At 38.3% G+C, this 25,416-nt stretch overlaps 1 protein-coding gene across 12 annotated transcripts in view; it reads left to right on the forward strand.

Annotated features, from left to right (window-relative positions):
• FBXL13 (F-box and leucine rich repeat protein 13) overlaps nt 1-25,416 on the forward strand; it is a 276,151-nt gene that overhangs the window by 43,324 nt on the left and 207,411 nt on the right. For 10 of the 12 annotated variants that reach the window (XR_004183440.1, XR_004183441.1, XM_017957017.3 and 7 more), the window contains 4 exons: nt 2,687-2,754; nt 3,359-3,507; nt 4,562-4,671; nt 6,875-7,042. The exons of 1 other annotated variant lie outside the window; for it this stretch is intronic. Coding sequence is in view for 9 of the 11 variants with exons in the window: in XM_017957017.3 (XP_017812506.2) it covers nt 2,687-2,754; nt 3,359-3,507; nt 4,562-4,671; nt 6,875-7,042 (495 nt within the window). In the remaining 2 variants the exon portion in view is untranslated. The remainder of the gene's footprint in view (nt 1-2,686; nt 2,755-3,358; nt 3,508-4,561; nt 4,672-6,874; nt 7,043-25,416) is intronic. One more of the 12 variants, XM_017957020.3, reaches the window with a different exon arrangement.

Below are 25,416 nucleotides of genomic sequence, written 5' to 3' on the forward strand. Positions count from 1 at the left end.
CTAATCTATACAAATATGTTTCCTTGAAACTAGTGTGTGTGCTATTGTATGCTGCTGGAACTCAGCTTAAAAATTGGGCCTTAACACTCTTCTGTCCCTAGTGTACATGAGGAATAAGACATACTCTCGGTCATAATAGTGACTAATCACCGCAGTAATTCCTTAGAGCAGGTAAGAGTGGAGGGCTAAGAAATCTTGGGAAGTGAACCTGGGTAGTTTACAAGAAGTTTCACAGGTAATTCCAGCTGGCTTCCTGTCGGCCACTGGCCTAAAAAAGGAGTGTCAAACCCTAACTAAATATTATGAAAAATCTTTCACAACTAATTCATTATTTATTTACACATTCCCACTCTTTAACTTTAAAAATCATCTCTTATGGTATAATTTTTTTCTTTTATTTCCAGACTAGAAATTAACCTTACAGTGTACCTGGACTCTCAGAAATCATATTGTGGTGCACTGTCCATTCCTCCCTCACTTTATTTATAACTACAGGTGTCTGGGGACAGCAGCACTTGTGGTGTGAGTGTTATGTGAGGGCACTCTGAGGCCATCTGTAGCCAACACTAACTTGCTGTTTATCCACTGACTTCCCCACAAAGTTGTTACCAGAATCCTTTGCCCTCCATTTGTGGTAGTCAGATGGCAGAGAATTGGCTTGCATCTAAGCAGTTTTCTAATTCTGTTGATCGATCAATACATACATATTTGTTGAACTCCTACTCTGTGCAAAACACTGCTAGCTGGAATTAAAAGGTGAGAGGAAGAGTATTTTCCAATCAGAAGCAGTTAAACAATATGCAACGACTATGAAGGGTGGGAAGCCATTGGCTGGACTGTGGGTGGTGGAAACGTGAATGGAGGAAGTGAAGCCATGTGACTAAGTGGTTCAGGCATGTGCCCAATGGTTGGATTGGCCAGAGATTCCTTGGAGCTGCAGTGAAGTCAACACATGCCCACCCCCAAGTGGGGAATGGGGCATTACTGGGCTGGAGTCCTCTTGCATATTAGTCCCTTGGAGATGCTCTCTTAAAGTTGCTTTTCCCTGTGAAGAAAACAAGAGTATACCAATAGTAATAATAAGGAAAAAATCATGATTTTAATTGTTTCTCTTCTTCCTTCTTTTCCCTTCCCTCCCTTCCTCCCTCCCTCCCTCCCTTCCTTCCTTCCAAACTGGGAGAACAATAAATGTAAAGTTAAAGTAAAAATTTATGAAGAGAAACTCTTAAAAAATGAATATTAGAATAGCAAAAATTCTCGTATATTATAAATCATGAATTAATGAGGATTTAAACTACTTCTTTCAATAATAGAATAGAAAATACCTCTATGCTCTTTTAAAGAATTGAACATCAGAAAAGAAAACTTGAGTTTAAATGGTGCTTGCTGAATTTTAATAATTCTTTTCAAAGTCATTATTACTATAATGTTTTGAACTACATTCATTTGATCGTATAATATACTCATATTTTATGACATATCATTTACTGTAGTTATTTATTTAGGACTTTTCAGGTAATATCGTCTAAAAAGAATCAGGCTCATGAAATTTAGGGACCTACAATAGTACTGAAAAAGTGTAATGTTAATGAAATTTGTTTGCCTCTGCCACCTCATCCCCTTCTTGGTTTTTATCCTGTCTGCTATAATATCCTCAATACTCCTTCTTTACTTATCTGGATTCCTTTCTTCTATAAAAATCTGAATTTAGTGAAGAATGACTTGAATCATTTATGTTTTCCCTCACTGTAGGCATAATTTGCATTTAATCTCCATCAAAAGTGAGGATTTTCACATGTCAGGGGTCCTGTGGGCCTTTCTTGTACATATATATACCATATCTGTTAATTTAACAAAGTATTTACAGCAATGTGCAAAGGAGAAAACATTTGCCTTAGAAAAGTGGAATTCAGAATTCCTGGCTTTTGGTATAGATTTGGACTAAACTTACCTATACACCAAATAGTTGTGACTCATATGTTTGTATTTCTATATAGTAAGCAAAGTGGCAATAAAATAAGAGGAAAACTTAACACCATTAACACCTAACAGTAGCCATGTGCATATAATAAATATGTTAATATAATAATATCTTTACTTATTAAAGAATGCACAGAAGGTGTAGATGATTTCAGTTAGCTCTTGCCACATGTTGTTGTGAATAGTTTGTAAGTGATAAATTTGCATCTCTATAAGCATAGTCCACACTTCAGACTTTAAATTTATGTGGTTTTCCTATTCCTGTTTGGTAAATGAGGAATTCCTCTATGTTGAAAAGAGAATCTCAGTTTGTATCCTTGAGAAAATCATTCTGTTTGATTCAGAATGATTCAGAAAATCATTCTGTTTTAATAGTGAACAGCAGAACTGCAATTCTATACTATTGTAAATATAGATTATCATAACAATGCCATGTTGCTTAACTCAAAATGTTTCAAACTAAGTGAGATATAATGGGAAAATATATTAAGCTGTGGTTTTAACTTAAAAAAATAGCTTATAGACATACACAAAATTCCAAAACATAAATGGTATATAATTCTTTCAGCCCATTCCTGTCTCCAGCTGCCCAATTCCCTTCTGTCTTGGCATCCATTGCTCTCTTTTTCTTGAGTATCTTGCCGAGGTAGTCCGTGCATTCCATTTATTTCTAATATTGGGTATTTCAATTATTTATTTACTTTAGATGACTCCAGAATTGATGATAAAAGCCTGTAGCTTTTATACTGGACATTTAGTAAAGACTCATTTTTGGTAAGAATGTGATTTTTATAAACAATTTCTTCCTCTTTGTGTTTTTATTCTTGATATCCTCCGTACAAAGAAAAATTCACTTTGGGCCAGTTGTGCTGATTTTATCTATTTAATCATGTTTCTACCATTTTGTATTATATATTTCTGTTATATTTAATCAGCTTTTACTTAGTTAAAATATGTATTTTACTTCTTTAAGGTATAACTATCTTTTCTTAAAAAATAAAACTTTAAAATTAAAAATACAGTTTCACAGTCAACTTATCTGAAACCGTTGGAGCCAAATATGTTTTGGAATTTAGACTCCTTTTAAAAAAAAGACATCATTAGGTGGTTCTTTTGGTAAATTGAAATTATGACAACATGATTTCATCCCATGATTTCTTTATTTTATCCAAAAAGATATATGACTCATATAATCTCCATTTTTCTCTATTACTATTAGGAATTCTTCAGGTCATACCCAAGTTGTAGAAGTTTCTTTCTATGCTGTGGCTTTTGAGATCATAAAGGAGATGTCGTTCTTTGTTCCCCTTAATTTATTGACTGATATATTGCCCTAATATCAGAATATTATTTTTAAGAAAATGTCTTCTGCCTGCAGCACTTGGAGAGACATAGCTCGTACAAATGAAAATGTCGCCCTGGCTGAAAAAATGAACAGAGCAGTGACATGTTACAATTTCAGACTTCAGAAATCTGTATTTCATCACTGGCACTCTTATATGGAAGACCAGAAAGAAAAACTTAAAAGTAAATTCTTTCTTAGTAGCAATTACTTTTTGTATCAATTTATTGAAATAATAAAAAAAACTAACAGTTAAGCATACTTTGTATACTTAGAGAACCTGTCTTTTTTATGTCTAGACAATTGTCATGAAATGAAGGTAGAGCTGCTAATTTAAAAATACTTAATGAAATTTGTCTCAAAGGATTTTATTTTAATAGAAAACAGACATATTTAAAATCACATCTTGTGTGCATTTGTGTGTATGTATACATGAATATAAATAGAATCTACTATGAGCTTTTTTATGTAATAGAGAGCTGGGTGGGTTCCAAATAATATGGACAGGTACCAAAACTGACTATTTTTGTAAAGAGGTTTATGCTTTTTACGAATATTACATTTAATGTATATATGATGAAACTTAAAAATAAAAATTATTTTCTCTTAAGACCTTGGGGGTTATACTGAGTGAGTGGGAGGTACATTAATGTGATCCATGCCCACTCAGTATAACCTCCATGAGCTCTTGTCTTCCGGTTAGATTTTTTTGCAGCTCTCCTGATAATAACTTGTTTATGGCTGTTGCAAACCAGAGAATCATTTCTTTTTGACTGGCTGTGGTTGGTATCTCAGTTAGAGTGGACCTTCTGAAGATTTTAATATTAGTGTAATGAAGGGTTAGGAATGGTTAATCATAGGACATAAAATTAAATTCAAAGGCATTGGATCTAAATGCTACCTTATGACTGTATTTCTTATGAAAAAGTTTAAAAGTTCTGGTTTTACAAATAACAACCTTGTTTAAAAAAAAAGAAATGATACATGTCTTGAGATTTCTATTGCAGCTATTACATCTTAATTTCTGAGGGCACAGGTGATGTTTCCAGGTTGATAAAGTCTCGAGAGTATTAATGCTATCAAAAGTAATTAATTTCAAGTGTAAATAAAACCAAACAAAAATGATCAGATGTGACATTGGCTCATATTATAAACATGATAGAATATTAAATCACTTTGTGTTTTTTGGAAACAGCTATAACTATTAATATATACAGTAATCTAGTAAATTTCCTTCAGATACGCTATTGCGGATACAACAGATCATCTATTGTCACAAACTGTCCATTATCCTAACAAAATGGCGGAATAGAGCAAGACTTAAGAGTAAAAAGAAAGAAGATGAACTGGTATTGTATATTGAAACAATTTTTTAAGAATCTGGATTTTTCAGTTATATTCATGTTGCCTCAAATAATAATGCTGTGTGTGGAACATACTAAAATCCTGAATATTATCTACTTTTGAAGGGATTCTTGTTTTTTTATTTTTATTTTTATTTTTTTGAGACAGAGTTTTGCTCTTGTTGTCCAGGCTGGAGTGCAATGGCGTGATCTCGACTCACTGCAACCTCTGCCTCCCAGGTTCAAGTGATTCTCCTGTCTCAGCCTCCCAGGTAGCTGGGGTTACAGGCGCCTGCCACCACACGCAGCTAATTTTTTTGTGTTTTTAGTAGAGACGGGGTTTCACCATGTTGGCCAGGCTGGTCTTGAACTCCTGACCTCAGGTGATCTGCCCGCCTCGGCCTCCCAAAGTGCTGGGATTACAGGCGTGAGCCACTGCGTCTGGCTGGGATTCTTGTTCTTTAACTTAATAATTTAAAATTTACTTCAGCTATTAGTATATCATTTCTTAATATTGGTTTAGTATGTTCAAAGTAACACTATGATCAGACATAGAAACATGCTGGATTTTTTTTCTGTAGTTACATTATTTAGTAGGAGATATTTTATTAATATTCTTTGAAATACAAAGTAAGGGTAAATAGGAAAGAGAATGTGGGGTGAAGTTAAATCCTCTTCTTTTGTGGTTGCCCCATGGATCAATGCCCCCACTCGCCTGAATTTGGTTCAGATGTTGAGACCAACAATAGCACACACGCAGCAAAAGAGTATGAGGAGATTTATTACTTATGTATGCTTAAAACAGTGCTAGAGCCTGTGCTGAGCTTTAAGCATCTCAGAGGTTACTTGAGATGCTCTCTAGAAGTTTATAATGTGTAGGTTTTGAGCTGATGGTCTTGTATGCTGTCCTGTAGGCTTTGCCTTTTGCACACTACCTTTTCAGTGTTACCAGTGAAACAGCTCTACTTTGGGTACCTAACACTATATTAGTCTGCTCATTCAGTGCTTTCCACTACTCTGTATTATTAAGCTAGTGTTTTGATCACTGCCCTCTATGCCTGATCACTGATTGTCTAATAGTGAAATAGGTAACAGTACATGACCAGTCCACCCCTGTACACCCGCTTCAGCTAAACATCCCTGAACATAAAAATTAGCCAGGCATGGTGGCAGGCCTGTGTAATCCCAGCTACTTGGGAGGCTGAGTCAGGAGAATCTCTTGAACCCTGGAGGTGGTGGAGGTTGCAGTGAGCCGAGATCATGCCACTGCACTCCAGCCTGGGCAACAAAAGCGAAACTCCTTCTCAAAAAACGAATAAACCAAAAATCCCTGAGAGCAGGCAGTGTTGTTCTCTTAGTAGTCTCTGAATGCTGAGCATGATGTTTTGCACACAGTTGATATATATTAATATATATAATGTATATTGTATATACTATAATATTGTTAAGATATATGTGTATTATATAGTTAATTGTGTGTTTAGAGAACATTTTTTCTAGATACATGATTTATTGACCTAACAATCATTCTACATTCCCTTAAATGGAGTGAGGCTGGCAGGGTTATGCTGGGAGCAGAGGCAGGGAACACCTGTGTGTCAAGCGCTCCACATGTGTTCTTCCTCAGGCTCTAATATGTGTGTGTATATACACACACACACATACATACACACATATATATTACATCAATATATATTACCCCAATATTGTGTGTATATGTTTATGACTGAAATACTTACTACCTTTGTTTGTTACACAGTTTTCAGAAGTGTATCAAGAGTTAAAATGGGGACTTCCTGTGATGATAAATTTGGCAATTTCCCAAATACATTACTTCTGACTTCCCTTTTTTGTTATCCGTATGTTAATCACCTTCACTCCATGCACCAATTACCAGTTTTATCATTGCCAGAGCCTTGACTTTGTGGTCCTCACTTCCTCATCTGTGAAAGAGGAGACTAGATCAGCCTTTCAAGGTGGCTGCCTGTGCCAGTGTTTTATGACAACTAATGGAAATGATCTGTAATACTTTGGTGGTTCAGAGAACGTTAAACATGCTTATGAAAAATTATAGTTGTGTAGTAATGATGACAATCATAAATAATGTTTAATTTGTTCTATTCTTGTGTCAAACACTGTGCTTTATGTCTGTAATCTCTCTTGATCGTTACAGCAATTCCATGGAATTTTAAAATTATTTTCATTGCAGATACTAAAACATGAACTTCAATTGAAAAAATGGAAAAATAGGTTAATACTCAAAAGAGCTACTGCAGAAGAATCCAATTTTCCTGAACAAAGTTCTTCTGAAGGCTCTCTTGTAGATGAGACTCTAAGATGTGACATTTCACTGTTACCTGAAAGAGCGATATTGCAGGTTTGTATGAATACACTATACATTATATACTATAATCTGCCAGGTGTGGTGGCATGTGCCTGTAATCCCAGCTACTTGGGAGGCTGAGACAGGAGAATTGCTTGAACCCAGGAGGCAGAGGTTGCAGTGAGCTGAGATGGTGCCATTGCATTCCAGCCTGGGCGACAATAGCAAAACTCCATCTCAAAAAAAAAAAAAAAAAAATATATATATATATACACACACATACATATATATATATATATATATATGTACACATATAATCCTACTCTTGATATATTGCATTCAGTTAGAATAAGGTTATTTTTGCCCATTATTTCTTCCTTTACAAATTACCTGTTCCTATCTTGTCTGTTTTTACATTGTAATTCCTATAATTTTCTTACTGGTTTGTAATAGCTCTTTATATTGGCAATATTAGCCCTTTGGAATATATTTGGAGATTTTTTCCCCTACACTTGATGTTTGCTTTCAGTTTTGCTTGTGGAGTCTTTTGGTGACAGAATTTTTTTTTTTTTTTTTTTTTTTTTTTGTTGATTTTTTCCTTTTGTTGCCCAGGCTGGATTGCAATGGCGCAATTTTGGCTCACTGCAACCTCCGCCTCCTGGGTTCAAGCAATTCTCCTGCCTCAGCCTCCAGTGTAGCTGGGATTACAGGTGCCCACCACTACACCCAGCTAAAATTTTTTCTATTTTTAGTAGAGACTGAGTTTCACCATATTGACCAGTCTGGTCTCGAACTTCTGACCTCAGGTGATCCACACACCTTGGCCTCCCAACGTGCTGGGATTACAGGCATGAACTACCGCGCCTGGCTGATGACAGAAATGTTAAATCTTTGTGTAATAAAGTCTGTCATCCTTGCCCTAATTATTTCTCTCTCTGTCTCTTTTTAACTTTTATTTTAGGTTCAGGGAGTACATGGAAAGGTTTGTTATATGTAGGTAAATCGCGTGTCATAGGAGTTTGGTGTACAGATTTATTTTGTCTCCCAGGTTATAAGCCTGGTATTCAATAGATACTTTTCTGATCCTCACCATCCTCCCACTCTCTACCGTCAAGTAGATCCTGGTGTCTGTTCCTTTCTTTGTGTCCATATGTACTCAGAAGTTTGGCTTCCACTTGTAAGTGAGAATGTGCAATATTTGGTTTTCTGTCCCTGTGTTAGTTTGCTTAGGATAATGGTCTCCAGCTCCATCCACGTTGCTGCAAAGGACATGATCTCATTCTTTTTTATGGCTGCATAGTATTTCAATGTATATATATATATACACCACATTTTAAAAAATCCAGTCTACTGTTGATGGATATTTAGGTTGATTTCATATCTTTGCTATTGTGAATAGTGCTGTGATGTCCATATGCATGAATGTGTCTTTATGGTAGAATGATTTATATTCCTTTGGGCATATACCCAATAATGGGATTGTTGGGTTGAATGGCAATTGTGTTTTATGTTCTTTGAGAAATCACCAAACTGCTTTCCACAATGGCTGAGCTAATTTACATTCCCACCAGCAGTGTGTAAGCATTGCCTTTCTCTGTAACCTTGCCAGTATCTGTTATTTTCTGATTTTTTAATAATAGCCGTTCTAACTGGTGTGAGATTTACATTTCTCTAATGATTAGTGATGTTGAGCATGTTTTCATATGCTCATTGGTTGCGCACATGTCTTCTTTTGAGAAGTGTTTGTGTACTTTGCCCACTCTTTTAATGGTGTTGTTTTTTTCTTGTAAATTTAAGATCCTTATAGATTCTGGATATTAGACTTCGGTTGGTGTGTAGTTCACAAATTTTTTATCCCATTCTGTAGGTTGTCTGTTTATTCTGTTGATAGTTTCTTTTGCTGGTAGAAGCTCTTTTGTTTAGTTAGGTCCCATTTGTTAATTTTTGTTTTTGTTGCAATTGCTTTTGGCATCTTCATTATGAAATTTTTGCCAAGTTCTATGCCCAGAATGGTATTTCCTAGGTTATCTTCCAGGGTTGTTATAGTTTTAAGTTTTACATTTAAGTCTTGAATCTATATTGAGTTGATTTTTGTATGTGGTGTAAGGAGGGGGTCCAGTTTCAATATTCCGCATATGGCTAGCCAGTTATCCCAGTATCATTTATTGAATGAAGAGTTATTTCCCTGTTGCTTGTTTTTCTTGATTGTGTAGATGTGCGGCATTATTTCTGGGCTCTGTTTGTCTATTATTTCTGGGCTCTGTTTGTCTGTTCCATTTGTCTATATTTCTGTTTTTGTAACAGAACCATGTTGTTTTGGTTACCATAGCCTTATAGTATAGTTTGAAGTTGGGTAATGTGATGTCTCCAGCATTGTTCTTTTCACTTAGGATTACCTTGGCTATTTGGGCCCTTTTGTGGTTCCATATGAATTTTAAAATATTTTTTTTCTAATTCTGTGAAAAATGTCATTGGTAGTTTGATAGGAATAGCATTGAATCTGTAAATTGCTTTGGGCAGTATGGCCATTTTAACAATATTGATTCTTCCTATCCATGAGCATGGGTTGTTTATCCATTTGTTTGTGCCATTTGTGTTTTCTTTCTTTCAGTGTTTTTTAAATCTTGTTGTAGACGTCTTTCACCTCCTTGGTTATGGCTGGTTATAGCTGTATTCCTATTTATTTTATCCTTTTTTTTTGTGGCTGCTGTGAATGAAATTGAATTCTTAATTTGGCTCTCAGTGTGGATACAGAGTCTCACTCTGTCACCCAGGCTGGAGTGCAGTGGTGTAACTTTGGCTTACTGCAACCTCTGCTTCCTGGGTTCAAGCGATTCTCATGCCTCATCCACCCAAATAGCTGGAATTACAGGCATGGGCCACCAAACCCAGCTAGTTTTTGTATTTTTAGTAGAGACAGGGTTTAGCTATGTTGGCCAGGCTGGTCCGAACTCCTGGCCTCAAGTGATCTACCTGCCTCAGCCTCCCAAAATGCTGGGATTACTGGCATGAGTCACGGCGCACAGCTAGTACAGTGATTTTGTATCCCAAAACTTTGTTGAAGTTGTTTGTCAGATTAAGTATCTTTTGGGCAGAGATTATGGGGTTTTCTAAGCATAGAATCATATTGTCTGCAAACAGGGAGTTTGACTTTCTGTCTTCCTTTGAGTGTCTTTTATTTCTTTCTGTTGCCTGATTTCTCTAGCTAGGACGTCCAGTACTATGTTGAATAGGAGTGGTGAGAGAGGGCATCCTTGTCTTGTTCTGGTTTTCAAGGGAAATGCCTTCAGCTTTTGCCTGTTCAGTAGGATGTTGGCTGTGGGTTTTTCATAAATGGCTCTTATTATTTGAGGTATGTTCCTTCAGTGCCTAGTTTGTTGAGGGTTTTTAACATGAAGGGATGTTGAATTTTATTGAAAACCTTTTCTAAATCTATTGAGATGATTGTGTGGTTGTTTTTAGTTCTCTTTATGTGGTGTATCACATTTATTGATTTGTGTATGTTGAACCAACCTTGCATCTTAGGGGTGATGCCTACTTGATCATGGTGGAAAAGCTTTTTGATGTGCTGCTTGATTCGGTTTGCTAGTATTTTCTTGAGGATTTTTGCATCCATATTCATCAAGCATATTGGCCCGAAGTTTTCTTTTTTTGTTGTATCTCTGCTGGGTTTTGGTATCAGGATAATGATGGCCTCATAGAATGAGTTAGGGAGGCATTCCTCCTCCTCAGTTTTTAGAATAATTTCAATGAGAATGGTACCAGCTCTTCATTATACATCTGATAGAATTCAGCTGTGAATCCATCTGGTCATGGGCTTTTTCTGTTTGGTAGGCTTTTATTACTGATTAGATTTTTTTGTTTGAGACAGGGTCTTGCTCTGTCACCCAGGCTAGAGTGCAGTAGTGTGATCATGGCTCACTGCAGCCTCAACCTCCCAGACTCAAGCAGTCCTCCCACCTCAGTCTCCAAGTAGCTGGAACTACAGGCATGTGCCACTATGCCTGGCTAATTTTTGTATTTTTCTGGTATAGAAAGGCCACTATGCCTGGCCTTTTTACAATCTTACTGTCATGGCTTACTGATTTGATTTTGGAACTCAATATTAGTCTTTACAGGGATTTAATCTTCCTGGTTCACTCTTTGGAGGTTGTATGTTTCCAGGAATTTATCCATTTGTTTTAGGTGTAGAAGTGTTCATAATAATCTCTGAGGGTTTTTTGTATTTCTGGGGGGATCAGTGGTAATGCACCCTTTGCCATTTTTGATGGTGTTTATTTGGATCTTCTCTTTTTTTTTTTTTTTAAATTAGTTTATCTACCAGTCTACCTTGTATTATTAATTCTTTCAAAGAAAAAGCTCCTGGATTTATTGATTTTCGTATGGTTTTTTGCCTCTTAATTTCCTTTAGTTCATCTCTGACTTTGGTTATTTTTTGTCTTCTGCTAGTCTTGGGGTTCTTGTTTCTCTAGTTCCTCTAGTTGTGATATTAGGTTGTTAATTTGAGATCTTTCTAACTTTTTGATGTGGGTGTTTAGTGCTATAAACTTCCCTCTTAACACTGCTTTGGCTGTGTCCCAGAAATTCTGATATCTTGTATCTTGTTTCTCATTAGTTTAAAAGAATTTCTTGATTTCTGCCTTAATTTCATTATTTATCCAAAAGCCATTTAGGAGCAGGTTTTTAATTTCCATGTAATTGTATGCTTTTGATTGATAGTCTTAGCATTAATTTCTATATTTATTGCATTGTCTGAGAGCTTGGTTGGTATGATTTTGCTTTTGGGGAATATGGTGAGGATTGTTTTATGCCCAGTATGTGCAGTTGATTTTAGAGTATGGACCATGTGCAGATGTGAAAAATGTATGTTCTGTAATTTTCGGATGGAAAGTTCTGTAGATTTATATTAGGTCCATTTGGTCAAGCGTTGAGTTCAGGTCCTGAATATTTGTGTTATTTTTCTGCTTCGATGATCTGTTCAATACTGTCATTGGGGGTATTCAAAGGTCCCACTATTATTGTGTAGTTATCTAAGTCTCTTTGTAGGTCTCTAGGAACTGGCTTTATGAATCTGGGTTGGGCACATATATATTTAGGATAGATAGGTCTTCTTGTTGAATTGAGTCCTTTACCATTATTTAATGCCCTTCTTTATCTTTTCTTGATCTTTGTTGGTTTGAAGTCTGTTTTGCATGAAATTAAAATAGCAGCCCCTGCCTTTTTATGTTTTCTGTTTGCTTGGTAAATTTTTCTCCATCCCGTTACTTTAAGCCTATAGGTGTCACTGCATGGGTCTCTTTAAGACAGTATACCATTGGGTTTTGCTTTCTACTCTGTGCCTTTTAATTGGGGGCATTTAGCCCATTTACATTCAAGATTAGTATTGATCCATGTGGATTTGATCCCGTCATCATGTTGTTAGCTGGTTATTATGCAGACTTGTTTGTGTGGCTGCTTTAGAGTATCACTGGTCTATGTACTTAAGTGTGTTTTTATAGTGGCTGGTAATGGTCTTTCCTTTCCATATTCAGTGCTTTCTTCAGGACCTCTTGTAAGGCATGTCTGTTGGTAACGAATTCCCTTAGCATTTGCTTGTCTGAAAAGTATCTTATTTCTCCTTTGTTTAGGAAACAGCTTGGCTGGATATGAAATTCTTGGTTGAAAATTATGTGTTTTAAGAATGCTGGATATAGGCCCCCCAATCTCTTCTGGCTTATAGGGTTTCTGCCGACAGGTCTGCTGTTAGCCTGATGGGGTTCCCTTAGCAGATGACCTGCCCTTTCTTTCTAGTTGCCTTTTTTTTTTTTTTTTTGAGTTGGAGTTTCGCTCTGTCACCCAGGCTGGAGTGTAGTGGCACAACCTTGGCTCACTGCAACCTCCACCTCCCGGGTTCAAGTGATTCTCCCGCCTTAGCCTCCTGAGTAGCTGGGATTACAGGCATGTGCCACCACGCCCGGCTAATTTTGTATTTTTAGTAGTGATGGAATTTCTCCATGTTGGTCAGGCTGGTCTCGAACTCCTGACCTCAGGTGATCCACCAGCCTTGGCCTCCCAAAGTGCTGGGATTACAGGCATGAGCCACTGTGTCTGGGCCTAGCTACCTTTTTTCTTTTCATTTTGACCTTGGAGAATCTGATGATTATGTGTCTTGGGATGGCCTTCTTTTGTAGCATTTTTCAGGGGTTCTCTGCATTTCCTGAATTTGAATGTTGGCCTCTCTGGCAAGATTGGGGAAATTTTCATGGACGATATCCTGAAATAATGTTTTCCAAGTTCCTCGGTTTCTCTCCCTCTCTTTTCTCTTTCAAGGACACCAGTGAGTCATAGATTTGGTCTGTTTACATAATCCCATATTTCTTGGAGGTTTTGTTCATTATTCTTTATTGTTTTTTTCTTTATTTTCATCTGACTGAATTATTTAGGAGAGCCAGTTTTCGAGCTCTGAGATTCTTTCCTCAGCCTGGTTGATTCTGCTGTTAGTACTTACAAGTACATTATTGTGTTTTTCAGCTCTATCAGATCAATTTCTTTCTTTCTTTTCTTTTCTTTCTTTTTTTTTTTTTTTTTTTTTTTTTTGAGACAGAGTCTCACTCTGTCTCCCAGGCTGGAATGCAGTAGTGCAATCTCGGCTTACTGTAGCCTCCACCTCCTGGGTTCAAGCGATTCTCCCACCTCAGCCTCCCGAGTAGCTGCTATTACAGGCATGTGCCACCAAACCCAGCTAATTTTTTGTATTTAGTAGAGATGGGGTTTTGCTATATTGACCAGGCTGGTCTCAAACTCCTGACCTCAGGTGATCAACCCACCTCGGCCTCCCAAAGTGCTGAGATTACAGATGTGAGCCACCACGCCTGGCCTGTTTCTTTCTTACAATGGCCATTTGGTCTACCACCTCCTGTATTGTTTCATTATACTCCTTAGACTTCTTCGATTGGGTTTTAACTATCTCCTGTATATTGATGATCTTCATTCCTGTCCTTATTCTGTATTCTACATCTGACATCTCACCCATTTCAGCGTGGTTAAGAATCATTGCTAGGGAACTAGGGCAATTGTTTGGAGGTAAGAAGACACTGGCTTTTTGAGTTGCCAGAGTTCTTACACTGGTTCTTTCTCATTTGTGTGGGCCGATATCTCTTTAATCTTTGAAACTGCTGTCCGTTGGATGGATTTGTTTGCTTTTTTCTTCTTTGATGCCCTTGGGGTTTGATTATAGAATAAGGTGGTCTTTTGACTGGCCTTGATTCTAGTATACTCCTGGATGTTGGAGGACCCCCCACCTCTGATTACTCTCTCCATGCCCATGTTTCTTTTGTTGGGTGTTCTGTTCCACAGGGCTCAGTCAGGCAGGGGCTGCAGTTGGCATACAAGCCATATCCTTGCCAGATCAACCCTTGTCTTCTGTCTGTGTGCTTCCTGGGAAAACATGAGATTGCCGGGGAACACAGATTGTAGAGAGGAATGAAGCTGGGGACCAGCCTGTCTGGGCTCAGCATGGAACCAAGAGAACCACTGCAACATGGGAAAGAGTGAGTGGGTGAGCGCCCCCAGGGGGATGCATACTCTCCACAGGGACCTGTGCAAAACTGGGAATGGCAGAATCCCCTTGGTTTCCCCCTAAACCCCCCTACCACACTATAGACTGAGGTAGAATTCAGGCAGAAGTGGTACTGCTGGGTTGGAAGCTCTAGTGGGTGTGGTCCATCTGGCTATGAGAGGCAGGGGTGGGTGGAGTTGGCCACCCTGCCATCCAGGTGTTTCCAGGGCAATAGGAGGCTGCACTTCTCAGCAAATTCAAGCAGAAGTAGGATTGCTGGTCTCTAGGCTGTAGCAGACATGGCTTACCTGTCTGCTGGTGGTGGTGGTGGCTGGGGACGCTCACCCTGCCATCTGGGTATTTCCTGGGACAAGAGGAAGCTCTGCCCTCTAGCTGAGTTCACGTAGGAGTGGGAACACGGGTCCAAAACATCTAGCAGGCATTGTCTGCCTGGTTACCAGTGGCGGGAGTGGGTGGGGTTGCACACTCTGCCATCCAGGTATTTCCTGGGACAGCAGGAAGCTGTGCCCTGCATTCGAGTTCATATAGAAGCAGGGCCGCTGAGCTGGAAGCTCTGGCACCTGGTTACCAGTAGTGGGGTGGGTGGGGTCATGGGCTCTGCCTGCCATCCAGGAGTTTCCTGGACCAACAGGAAGCTATGCCATCTGGCTTAGTTCACACAGATGTGGGGCTGCTGGGCTGCAAGCTCTAGTAGGTATTGCCAACCTGGCTACCAGTGGTGGGGGCAGGTGGGGACACCTGCCCTACTGTCCAGGTGTTTCCTAGGACAACAGGAGACTGCACCCCCTAGCTGAGTTCACACAAAAGTGGGACCACTGGGTTGCAAGCTCTAGCAAGTGTTGCCCACCGGGCTCCAAGTGGCAAAGGTGGGTTGAGTGGCTGGCTGAGTAAGGGCTGAAGCAGGACTGCTGGGCTGGAAACTGGTGCCTAGCCCTGTCCAGCAAGGAGGGGTGGAACAATTTTACTGCTTCCAGGTACTGCAACCGCAGCCTTTGTTGGGGCTGTAGTGCTGGTGCTGGTCTGCTCCAGGGCCCAAACCTTGTAGAGGTCCCCTTGCACTAAGGAGTTGCCCCTCAAAAATGTCTGACTGGCTTTCTGCCTCAGTCTAAAGTGTGGTAGCAGGGTGTTGGGGGAAGCCGGGGGGATTCTCCCATTCCCAGTCTTGCACAAGTCCTTGTAAACAGTGTGAATCCCCCTGGGGGCTCTCACCCACTCACCCTTTCTCATGTTGTAGTGGTTCTCCTGACTCCATGCTGAGCCCAGACAGGCTGGTCCCCAGCTTCATTCCTCTCTGCAATCTGTGTTCCCCTGCTGCCTTGATGGATCGAATGTTGTTTCTCAGATGGTTGGCCTGCAGGGTCAGTGTTCACTAGCACTTTTGTTTTCTGTGAGATTGGTGTACATGAGCTGTTTCTAATTTGCCATCTTGGCCCCTCACCTATTTGTCTTTTTGAATGTCATATTAGTATGTCATTCTTAGTTGTTTTTCTAAGCCATATCACACTCCTTCCTACACTCACGCAGCTATCTTTTTTTTTTTTTTTTTTTCCTGTGAACTCCTGTGCCTCTGACTGCTAATGTTCCTTTTTTAATCAGTGGCTGCTCTAGGATTTACGATATGCATTTTAGATAGCATGGACTATCTTCAAATAATGTTATGCCACTTTACATTAAAGGACCTAACAAGATTATGCTTTTATTTTCTCCCTCCTGTGCGTTGTGCTATTATTGTCATTTATTTTGCTTTTATAGATTTATAAACTCTACAATATAATTTATTTTTGCTTTAAATAGTCAATTATAGGCCAGGCGCAGTGGCTCACACCTGTAATCCCAGCACTTTGGGAGGCTGAGGCGGGCAGATCACCTGAGGTCAGGAGTTTGAGACCAGCCTGCCCAACATGGTGAAACCCTGTCTCTACTAAAAATACAAAAATTAGCTGGGCATGTTGGTGTGTACCTATAGTCCTGGCTACTTGGGAGGCTCAGGCAAGAGAATCTCTTGAACCCTGGAGGCAGAGGTTGCAGTGAGCCGAGATCGCACCACTGCACTCTAGCCTGGATTACAGAGTGAGTCTCTATCTCACAAAAGAAAAAAAAATAGTCAATTACATTTTATCCAGCATACATTTTTCTGTTTTTAGCAATCTCAAACTTATAGGAAAGTTGCAAACACAGTACAAAGAACATTTTTCCTGAATAATTTGAGAGTAAGTTGCTGACATGATGCCTCATCAACCATGAATATTATTGATGTATTTCCTATAAACAGGGCATGCTTTTACAGTTGACAATCAAAATCCTCCCAATTCAGGTTTCTTCAGTTGTCCCAAAATGTTCTAGCAAAAGGACCCTGTCCAGTTCATATGTTGCATTTGGATGTCATGTCTCCTTGGCCTCCTTCAGTTTGGAATAGTTCCCCAATCTTTCTTTAATTTTCCTAACCTTGACATAAAGATTAGGGATGTTTTATTGTAGAATGTCTCTCAATTTGGACTTGTTTTATGTATAATATCTGCATGAGTAGACTACTGTTAGGTGTTTTTGTTAGAAAGATCATAGACATGGTCTCATGACATCATCTCAGTGGCACAGGACTTGGATTTGGGCTGTTCACTTCTTCTTGGGCTCCATCTATCACCTGCCTTGGGCTCCAATACCCCACAATAAATCATGCCTCCTCAATTTGCCTTCGTTTTCCCACTTGGGCTCTGATATTTCACTCTAGGCCATTCCTCCTTGGAGACACCCTCCTCACTTTTCTTGAGCTCCAAACTCTGAGCCAGGATGGCCCACTGATTGGATACCCTCCTTTCCACACTTGTTCTGATATACCTGCCCTGGGCCACTTTAGCTCCTCCCATACCCTTCATCTGGCATGGATGCCTACTCTGCTTGGCCCAACCTAATGACTTTAGGATTGAACTGTATGGGAAGGAGAAAGGAAAAGGGTAACAGAAGGGATTCAATTATTTTTTAGTGAAATTAAAACCCCAGAAAAACATATTTTATATTTCTCCACAAATTGTTCATTTTTGGTACTCTTTCTTTTTCTTTAGATCTGAGTTTTCATCTGGAGCTATTTTTCTTCAACATAAAGAACCTCCTTTAATATTTCTTGAAGCTCAAGTCTGTTATTGCTAGGTTTTCTCAGTTTCATTTTTCTGAAAAAGCATTTTGCCTTTATTTATAGAATTCTAGGCTGACAGTTTTTTTTTTAAGTTTATTCATTCTATTTTAAGATACAATTCCATCATCCTCTGACTAGCATTGCTTTAAATTGGTTGGGGGCTAAATTTTTTTTTCTGCTTTTGTAAGTAATGTGTCTTTTTTTCTTGTTGCTTTTAAGATTTCTGTCTTTATCATTGAGTTTTCAGCAGTTTGATTATGATGTGCCTTTATGTGATTTTCTTTATGCTTGTCCTATTTGGAGTTCATTGAGCTTCTTGGATCTGTGATTTCATATTTTTAGCAAATTTAGAAAGTTTTCAGCCATTATTTCTTCAGCTATTTTTCTGTCTCCTTCCTCTTTTTTGGGACTCCAGTTATACAAATATTACATAACTTAGATAACTTAGTATTGTCCCATAGGTCATTGAGTTTCTATTCATTTTTTGTTAGCCTTGTTTTTCTTTCTGTGCTTCATTTTGAATAGTGGTTATTGCTATTTCTTTAAGTTTAGTAATTTTTTAATGCAAGTGTCTGATACACTATTAGACTCTTCCAGTGAACTTTTAAATTACAGATATTGTATTCATCTCTAGAAGTTTCCTTTGGTTCATTTTTAAAATCCCACTTCCCTTCTTTTTAAGTTCATTTTTTTCTTTATATCCTTGAACATTTTTATAATAGGTGTTTTAAAGAATCTGTTTACTAGTTCTGTTATCCTTGCAACTTCTCTGTGTTTCTATTTTTGGTTTCTCTCTTAGTTATGTGTCGTGTTTTCCTGCTTCTTTACAAATCTAGTATTTTTTTATTATATGTTGGATAATCTTATAGGTTATATTGTTGAGTGTCTAAATGTTGTCTTTCTTTGAAGAGAGTTGAATTTTGTTCTGATAGTCAATTTACTTGAAGATAAGTTTAATCTTTTCCATTTATATTTAAGCATTTTAAGGGAAAATCTAGAGTAACTTTCACACTAAGGCTAGTTTATCTCTATTTCTATCATGTGACATTTCTGGGTCTTTATTGAATGTCCCAAGTATTCAATGACACATCTCCAGTTTGGTTTGTTTTAACTTATAGATTTCTCAATCCTGTATGAACTGTACTATGACTCAGCTTACAGGTCCCTGGTATATGTTTTGTCCCTGGTAGATATTTTTTGTTCAGCTTCATGGTATCTCACTCTGTGCATACACAGCTTCGAATACAGTCAAAGACTCAAGAAGATCCATATGCGTATTTCTCAAGCTCTCATTCTGTGTAGCTCCCACTTTTCTGCCCTAAAATTCATTCCAGCCGCCTCAACAAACTTGAACTCCGAGATCTGTCTTCTTGGCTTAGTGAGACTATCTGCCATCCTTTCTTTCTTTCTTTTTTTTTTTTTAAATTATACTTTAAGTTCTAGGGTACATGTGCACATCTGGCATCCTTTCTACCATAAGTAGCTAATATATGTCCCCAAGTAGTAAACCTGGGCTATCATGGATCTTGTGTCATTTTTTTCCCCTTCTTTTGGAGATCACAATACTGTGCTGCCTTGTTATCCAACATCTAAAAGCAGTTGTTTCATATATTTTTTCCATTTTTTATATTTTATGTTGGGAAAGATAGCCTAGTACCAGTTACCTTGTAGGTGACTGTCTATAGTTTTCTGAACTTGCATGGTAGCCAACTTCAGCCATAATGGTTTCTGATTGTCCTTCTATGGGTTTCTTCTTTTTTTTTTTCCAGTTTCTTACAGAGTTTGTCTAAACTCTTATTCTAAACTGAATGTTGTGTCCCTTCAAAATTCACATGTTGAATTCCTAGTCCTCATTGTATTATATTTGAAGACAGGGCCTGTGGAGAGTTGATAAAAAATTCAATGAGGTTAAAAGGGTGGGTCTCTAATCCAATAGAACTGGTGCCTTTTTAAGAAGAGAGACACCAGAGCTCTCTCTGCGCCATATGAGGATGCAATGAGAAGGTGGCTTTCTGCAAATCAAGAAGAGGGCCCACAGCAAGAAATGAATTGACCAGTTTCTTTATTTTGGACTTCATAGCTTCCAGAACTGCGAGATATATTTCTTTTGATTAAGCAATCCAGTTTGTGGTGTTTTTTTTTTTTTTTTTTTTTTAATGGCAGCCTAAGCAGACTAAAACAACTCTTTAATTTTCATCATGCTAAATCCCCCACTTCACTGCTCTTTGCCTTTACTTTCCATCCTTCTTCACTGAGAAAATATATGCCATCAGGTAGGAACTCCTTCAGCTTGCTTTCTTACCTCCTTCCTCAATCCTGTTTTTCTGATCTCCCTACCCTGTTTTTAGAAGTACTTTCATCTGTACCTACTTTTGCTTCCTTTTCTGTTCTCAAGAAATTTTGCCTATATAATGTGTGGTATTTATATCAGATGCTTTTATTTAATTTCTGCCATAGGTAGAAATATTATTTACTTTTGGGCCATTATTAATATCAGTTCTGAGTAAATGAATTGTGGTTGACAGAAAGCTGTATAATTAACTTTAAATACAAGATTATTTGTCAATATAATTTTTGTTGCCTCTTAAGCAAGGTACTCAATTGTCGACCCATACCGAATCATACCTGGAGGTCTAGGACTATGTTCCTTGATTTACAGGCCTATGTAAAATATTTAGCAATTAAGTGAATATATCGTAAGATTTAAGAAGTTAGCAAGTTATTTGAAGGAGTAACGTCTCCAAACTGGCAGAGTAGAACCAATCTGGCTTCACTCTGCCCCTCAGAAAATGAGCACCAGGATTATCACCATCAGTATCCCAGAACTCAAGTCTGAGGCTGAGTTGATCCCTGGGTATACAAAGAAATGAAAAACTCTCAGCAGACAGTAAGAGAAATGGACTTCTCTGTGATGCACTCCTCTGATTTACCAGGGACCATGCAGAAAATTCCTCCGCAACTCAATTTCCACACTGGAAAAAGTGAAATTGAGGTAGCCAGCCAGCCTTCCCACTATCTTGAGTTTCTTTGCAGGAAAACTGTTCTTGTGAAGGAACAAGAAGCATAGTGAGTGCCTGTAGGGAGAAAAACCCCTGAGAGCAGTTAGAGACAAAGAGCAACCTCAGCCCTTGAAATTCTGCTCTTTATCTTAGCCAAAGGAGACACTAAATCAGAGTGGCTGTTCAGCAGCACCATGCTCTAAGAGGCACACTGCATGGGTCCTCTGGGCACAAACCTCTAGCCAGTGTTCTTCTCACACAGTTGGAGTGTTCTCTCTGGGGCCTCCTCTACCAACCTATGATGGGCAACACTCTGAACGTTTGTGAGAACTGAGGCAAACCTGGATGGACTTACAGCACTATCTAGTGCTGAAAAGCAGGTAGCAATCTAGCATTAATGAAACTCAACAGGCAAACTGCAAAGAACCTCCAAGCAAACATATCTTAGAAAAAGCAAAACAAGCTAGACAGCAAAGACTGAAATAAATTACTAATTCTTCAGTGCCAAGCCACAGATACACATTCATAAAAACAGCAAACAGGGAACCATGATCTTCCCAAACAGACAAAGCGGGGAGCTAGTGATTAATATTAAAAAGATGGTAATGTGTGAGTTTTCACACTGAGAATTCAAAATAACAGTTCTAAGAAAACTCAGTGACCTCCAAGATAACACACAAAAGCAGTTTATAAATTTATCAGATAAATTTAACAAGGATATTAAAAATTTTTTAGTGTTTTAAAAACTCAAACAGAAGAGATGGGCATGGTGGCTCAGGCCTGTAATCCCAGCACTTTAGGAGGCCAAGGTGGGTGGATTACCTTAGGTCAGAAGTTTGAGACCAGCCTGGCCAACATGGTAAAACCCCATTTCTACTAAATAAAAAAAATAGCCAGGTGTTATACACGCCTGTAATCCCAGCTACTTAGGAGGCTGAGGTACAAGAATCACTTGGACCCAGGAGGTGGAGGTTGCAGTGAGCCGAGATTGTGCCACTGCATTCCAGTCTGGGCCACAGAGTGAGACTGTCTCAAAACAAACAAAAATGGCCAGATGCAGGGACTTATGCCTGTAATCCCAGCACTTTGGGAGGCCGAGGTGGGCGGATCACAAGGTCAAGAGTTTGAGACCAGCCTCACCAACATGGTGAAACCCTGTCTCTACTGAAAATATAAAAATTAGCCAGGTATGGTGGTGTGCACCTTTAATCCCAGCTAGTCAGGAGGCTGAGGCAGGAGAATTGCTTGAACCCAGGAGGCAGAGGTTGCAGTGAGCCAAGATCACACCACTGCACTTTAGCCTGGGCAACAGAGTGAGACTCCATCTCAAAAAAAAAAAAAAACCCTAAAACAACAACAACAACAACAACAACAACTACACTTAAACAGAAATCCTGGAACTGCGAAATGCATTTGCTGCACTAAAAACTTCATTAGAAGCTCTCAATAGCAGAATGGATCAAGCAGAGAAAAGAATCTGATTTCAAAGACAGGCAATGTGAAAATATGCAAAGGAGAAAAAAGAAAAAGAATGAAAAGGAATGAAGAATGCCTACAAGATATAGAGAATAACCTTTAAAGAGCAAATCTAAGAGCGGTTGGCATTCAAAGGGAGTTGAGAAAGAGCAACGGTTAGAAAGATTATTTAAAGAAATCATAACAGAAAACTTTTCAAACCTAGAGGAAGATATAAATATCCAAGTGAGGAAGGTCAGAGATCACCAAATAGATTCAACCCAATTACCCAATTAAGACTACCCCAACGCATGTCATAAACTCATAAAGGTCAAGGTCAAAGAGGATTGTAAAAGCAGCAAGAAAAAAGAAGGAAATAACACATAAAGGAGGTCTGATTTGTCTGGAAACAGCAAACAGTGGAAACCTGGTAGACCAGGAGGGAGTGGCACAACATATTCAAATTGCTGAAGGAAAAAACTGCTAAATGAGAATACTGCATTCAACAAAAGCTTTCTTTCAAACCTGTAGGAGAGATAGTCTTTCCCAAACAAAAGCTTAGAGAATTCATTGACACCAAAGGCTTCTTAACAGGAAATGCTAAAGGAAGTTCTTCAATCTGAAAGAAAAGGACACGAATGTGCAAAAAGAAAACAGTTGAAGGTATAGAACTCACTGGCAAAAGTAAGTATTCAGACAAATTCAAAATCTTCTAATACTGTGTCATGGTGTGTAATCCACTCATCTCTAGTATGAAGCCTAAAAAATCTATTGAAAATAATAACTATAGCAACTTGTTAAGATATAGACAACATAAAAATACGTGAATTCAGACAATAAAAAGTCAAAATATGTGGTAGATTGAGTTAAGGTGTAGGGTTTTAAAGTTTTTCCTTTGTTTGTGATCAAAGTTCAGTTGTAATCTGTTTAAAATAACTTGCTATTTCTATAAGATGTTTTTGGTAATTCTCATTGTAACTACAAAACTAAAACCTATAATAGATACACTAAAAATAAATAAGTAGATACACTAAAAAAGGAAGAAAGGAGAGACCAGTTTGGCCAACAGAGCAAGACTCTGACTCTATTTTTTCAATTAAAAAAAGTTGAATGAATTTAAAAAAAAAATAAAAAACCAAAGTTGCTTTTGTTGTTTATTTCTAGTTTTATTCCATTGTGATCAGAAAAGATACTTGATATTAGTCAACTTTTTGAATTTGTTGAGACTTGATTTATGTCCTAATTTATGGTCTATCCTGGAGAATGCTTCACATGCTAAAGAAAACATTGTATATTCTCCAGTAGTGAGATGAAATGTTCTGTAAATGTCAGTTAGGTCCATTGGTCTAGGGCGTAATATCACTCCAATGTTGCTTTGTTGGATTTTCTGTCTGCATGATTTGTCCATTACTGATCTATTAATGTTTGCTTTACATATTTGAGTGTTCCAATATTGGGTGTGTATATATTTACAATTGTTATATCTTCTTACTGAGTTGATTCCTTTATCATTATAGAGTGACCTTCTTTGTCACTTTTTACAGTCTTTGACTTGAATCTATTATATCTGATATAAGCATAGCTACTCCTGCTCTTTTTTGGTTTCCAATTACTTGAAATATTGTTTCGTTGTTGCTGTTGTTTTTGGACAGGGTCTCACTCTGTTACCCAGGCTGGAGTGCAGTGGCACGATCATGGCTCACTGAAGCCTCAACCTCTTGGGATAAAGCAATCCTCCCATGTCAACCTCCTGAGTAGCTGGGACTATAGGCACATCCCACCACACCCAGTTACTTTTTTTTGTTGTTTTTTTTTGGTATTTTTTTTTTTGTAGAGACAAGGTTTCACCATGTTGCCCAGGCTGGTCTCAAACTCCCAGGTTCAAGTGATCCACCTGCCTCAGCATCCCAAAGTGCTAGGGTTACAGGCTTGAGCCACAATGCCTGGACTGGAATATCTTTTCCTATCACTTCACCTTCAGTCTATATGTGCCTATATGTGAAATGGGTTTCTTGTAGGCAGTATGTATCTGGGTCTTTAAAACAAAAATCTGTTTGCCACTCATTGTCTTTTAATTGGAGAATTTAGTCCATTTATATTAAATGTTATTATTGATAGGTGTGATGGTTAATATTAGGTGTCAACTTGACTGGATTGAGGGATGCCTAGATGACTGGTAAACTATTGTTTCTAATTGTGTTTGTGAGGGTGTTGTCAGGGGAGATTGATTTTTGATTCAGTGGACTGGGTGAGGAAGACCCACCCTCATTGTGGGCCCCATCCTATTGGCTGCCAGCACAGCTAGAACAAAGCAGGCAGAAGGAGGTGGGATAAATTTGCTTGCTGCATCTTGTGGTTCTCTTTTTTCTTCCCTGCTGGACACTTGCTTCCTCTCTTCCTGCCCTTGGACATCAGATTCCAGGTTCTTTGGCCTTTGGACTTTCACCAGTGGCTTCCTGGGGACTCTTGGGCTTTTGGCCACAGACTGAAGGCTGTAATGTCAGATCCCCTAGTTTTGAGGCTTGTGGACTTGAACTGAGCCACTATTAGCTTCTCTCTTTCCCCAGCTTGCAGATAGCCTATTGTGGGACTTCACTTTGTAATCATGAGAGCCAATTCTCCCTAATAAACTCCCTTTTATATATCCATATATTCTATTGGTTCTGTCCCACTGGAGAGCCCTAACTAATACAATAGGTAAGGACTGACTACTGCCATTCTGTTACTTGTCTTCTGGTTGTTTTGAAATTCCTCTCCTTTCTTCCTTTTTTACTGTCTTCCTTCATGCTTTTTCTGAATACTTACTTTTCTCTGGTGGTAATGTTTTAATTCATTGCTCTTTATTTTTAGTGTTAGCAATCCTCCTGCTTTGGCCTTTCAAAGTGTTGGGATTGGATTACAGGTGTGAGCCGCCATGCCCAGCCTAAACATGACTTTGGAAACTATACAAACACATGGATATTAATAACATACTCCTGAGTAATTAATAGGTCAGTGAAGAAATTAAGATGAAAATTTTTAAATATCTTAAGTTAAAAAATGAAAATAAAAACACACCAAAACAACATACCAAAATCTATGGGATACAGCAAAATCAGAACTAAGAGGAAAGTTTATAGCAATAAATGCCTATATCAAAAAATAGAAGCATTTTAAATAATGATGCACCTCAAGAAACTAGAAAAGAAGAACAAACCAAACCCCAAATTAGTAAAAGACAGGAAATAATAAAGATCAGGGCAGAAATAAATTAAGACTGAAAAAATGCAAATGATCAACACAACAG

The sequence above is a fragment of the Papio anubis genome, chromosome 4, assembly GCF_008728515.1.
Source record: "Papio anubis isolate 15944 chromosome 4, Panubis1.0, whole genome shotgun sequence".
Classification (NCBI taxonomy): domain Eukaryota; kingdom Metazoa; phylum Chordata; class Mammalia; order Primates; family Cercopithecidae; genus Papio; species Papio anubis.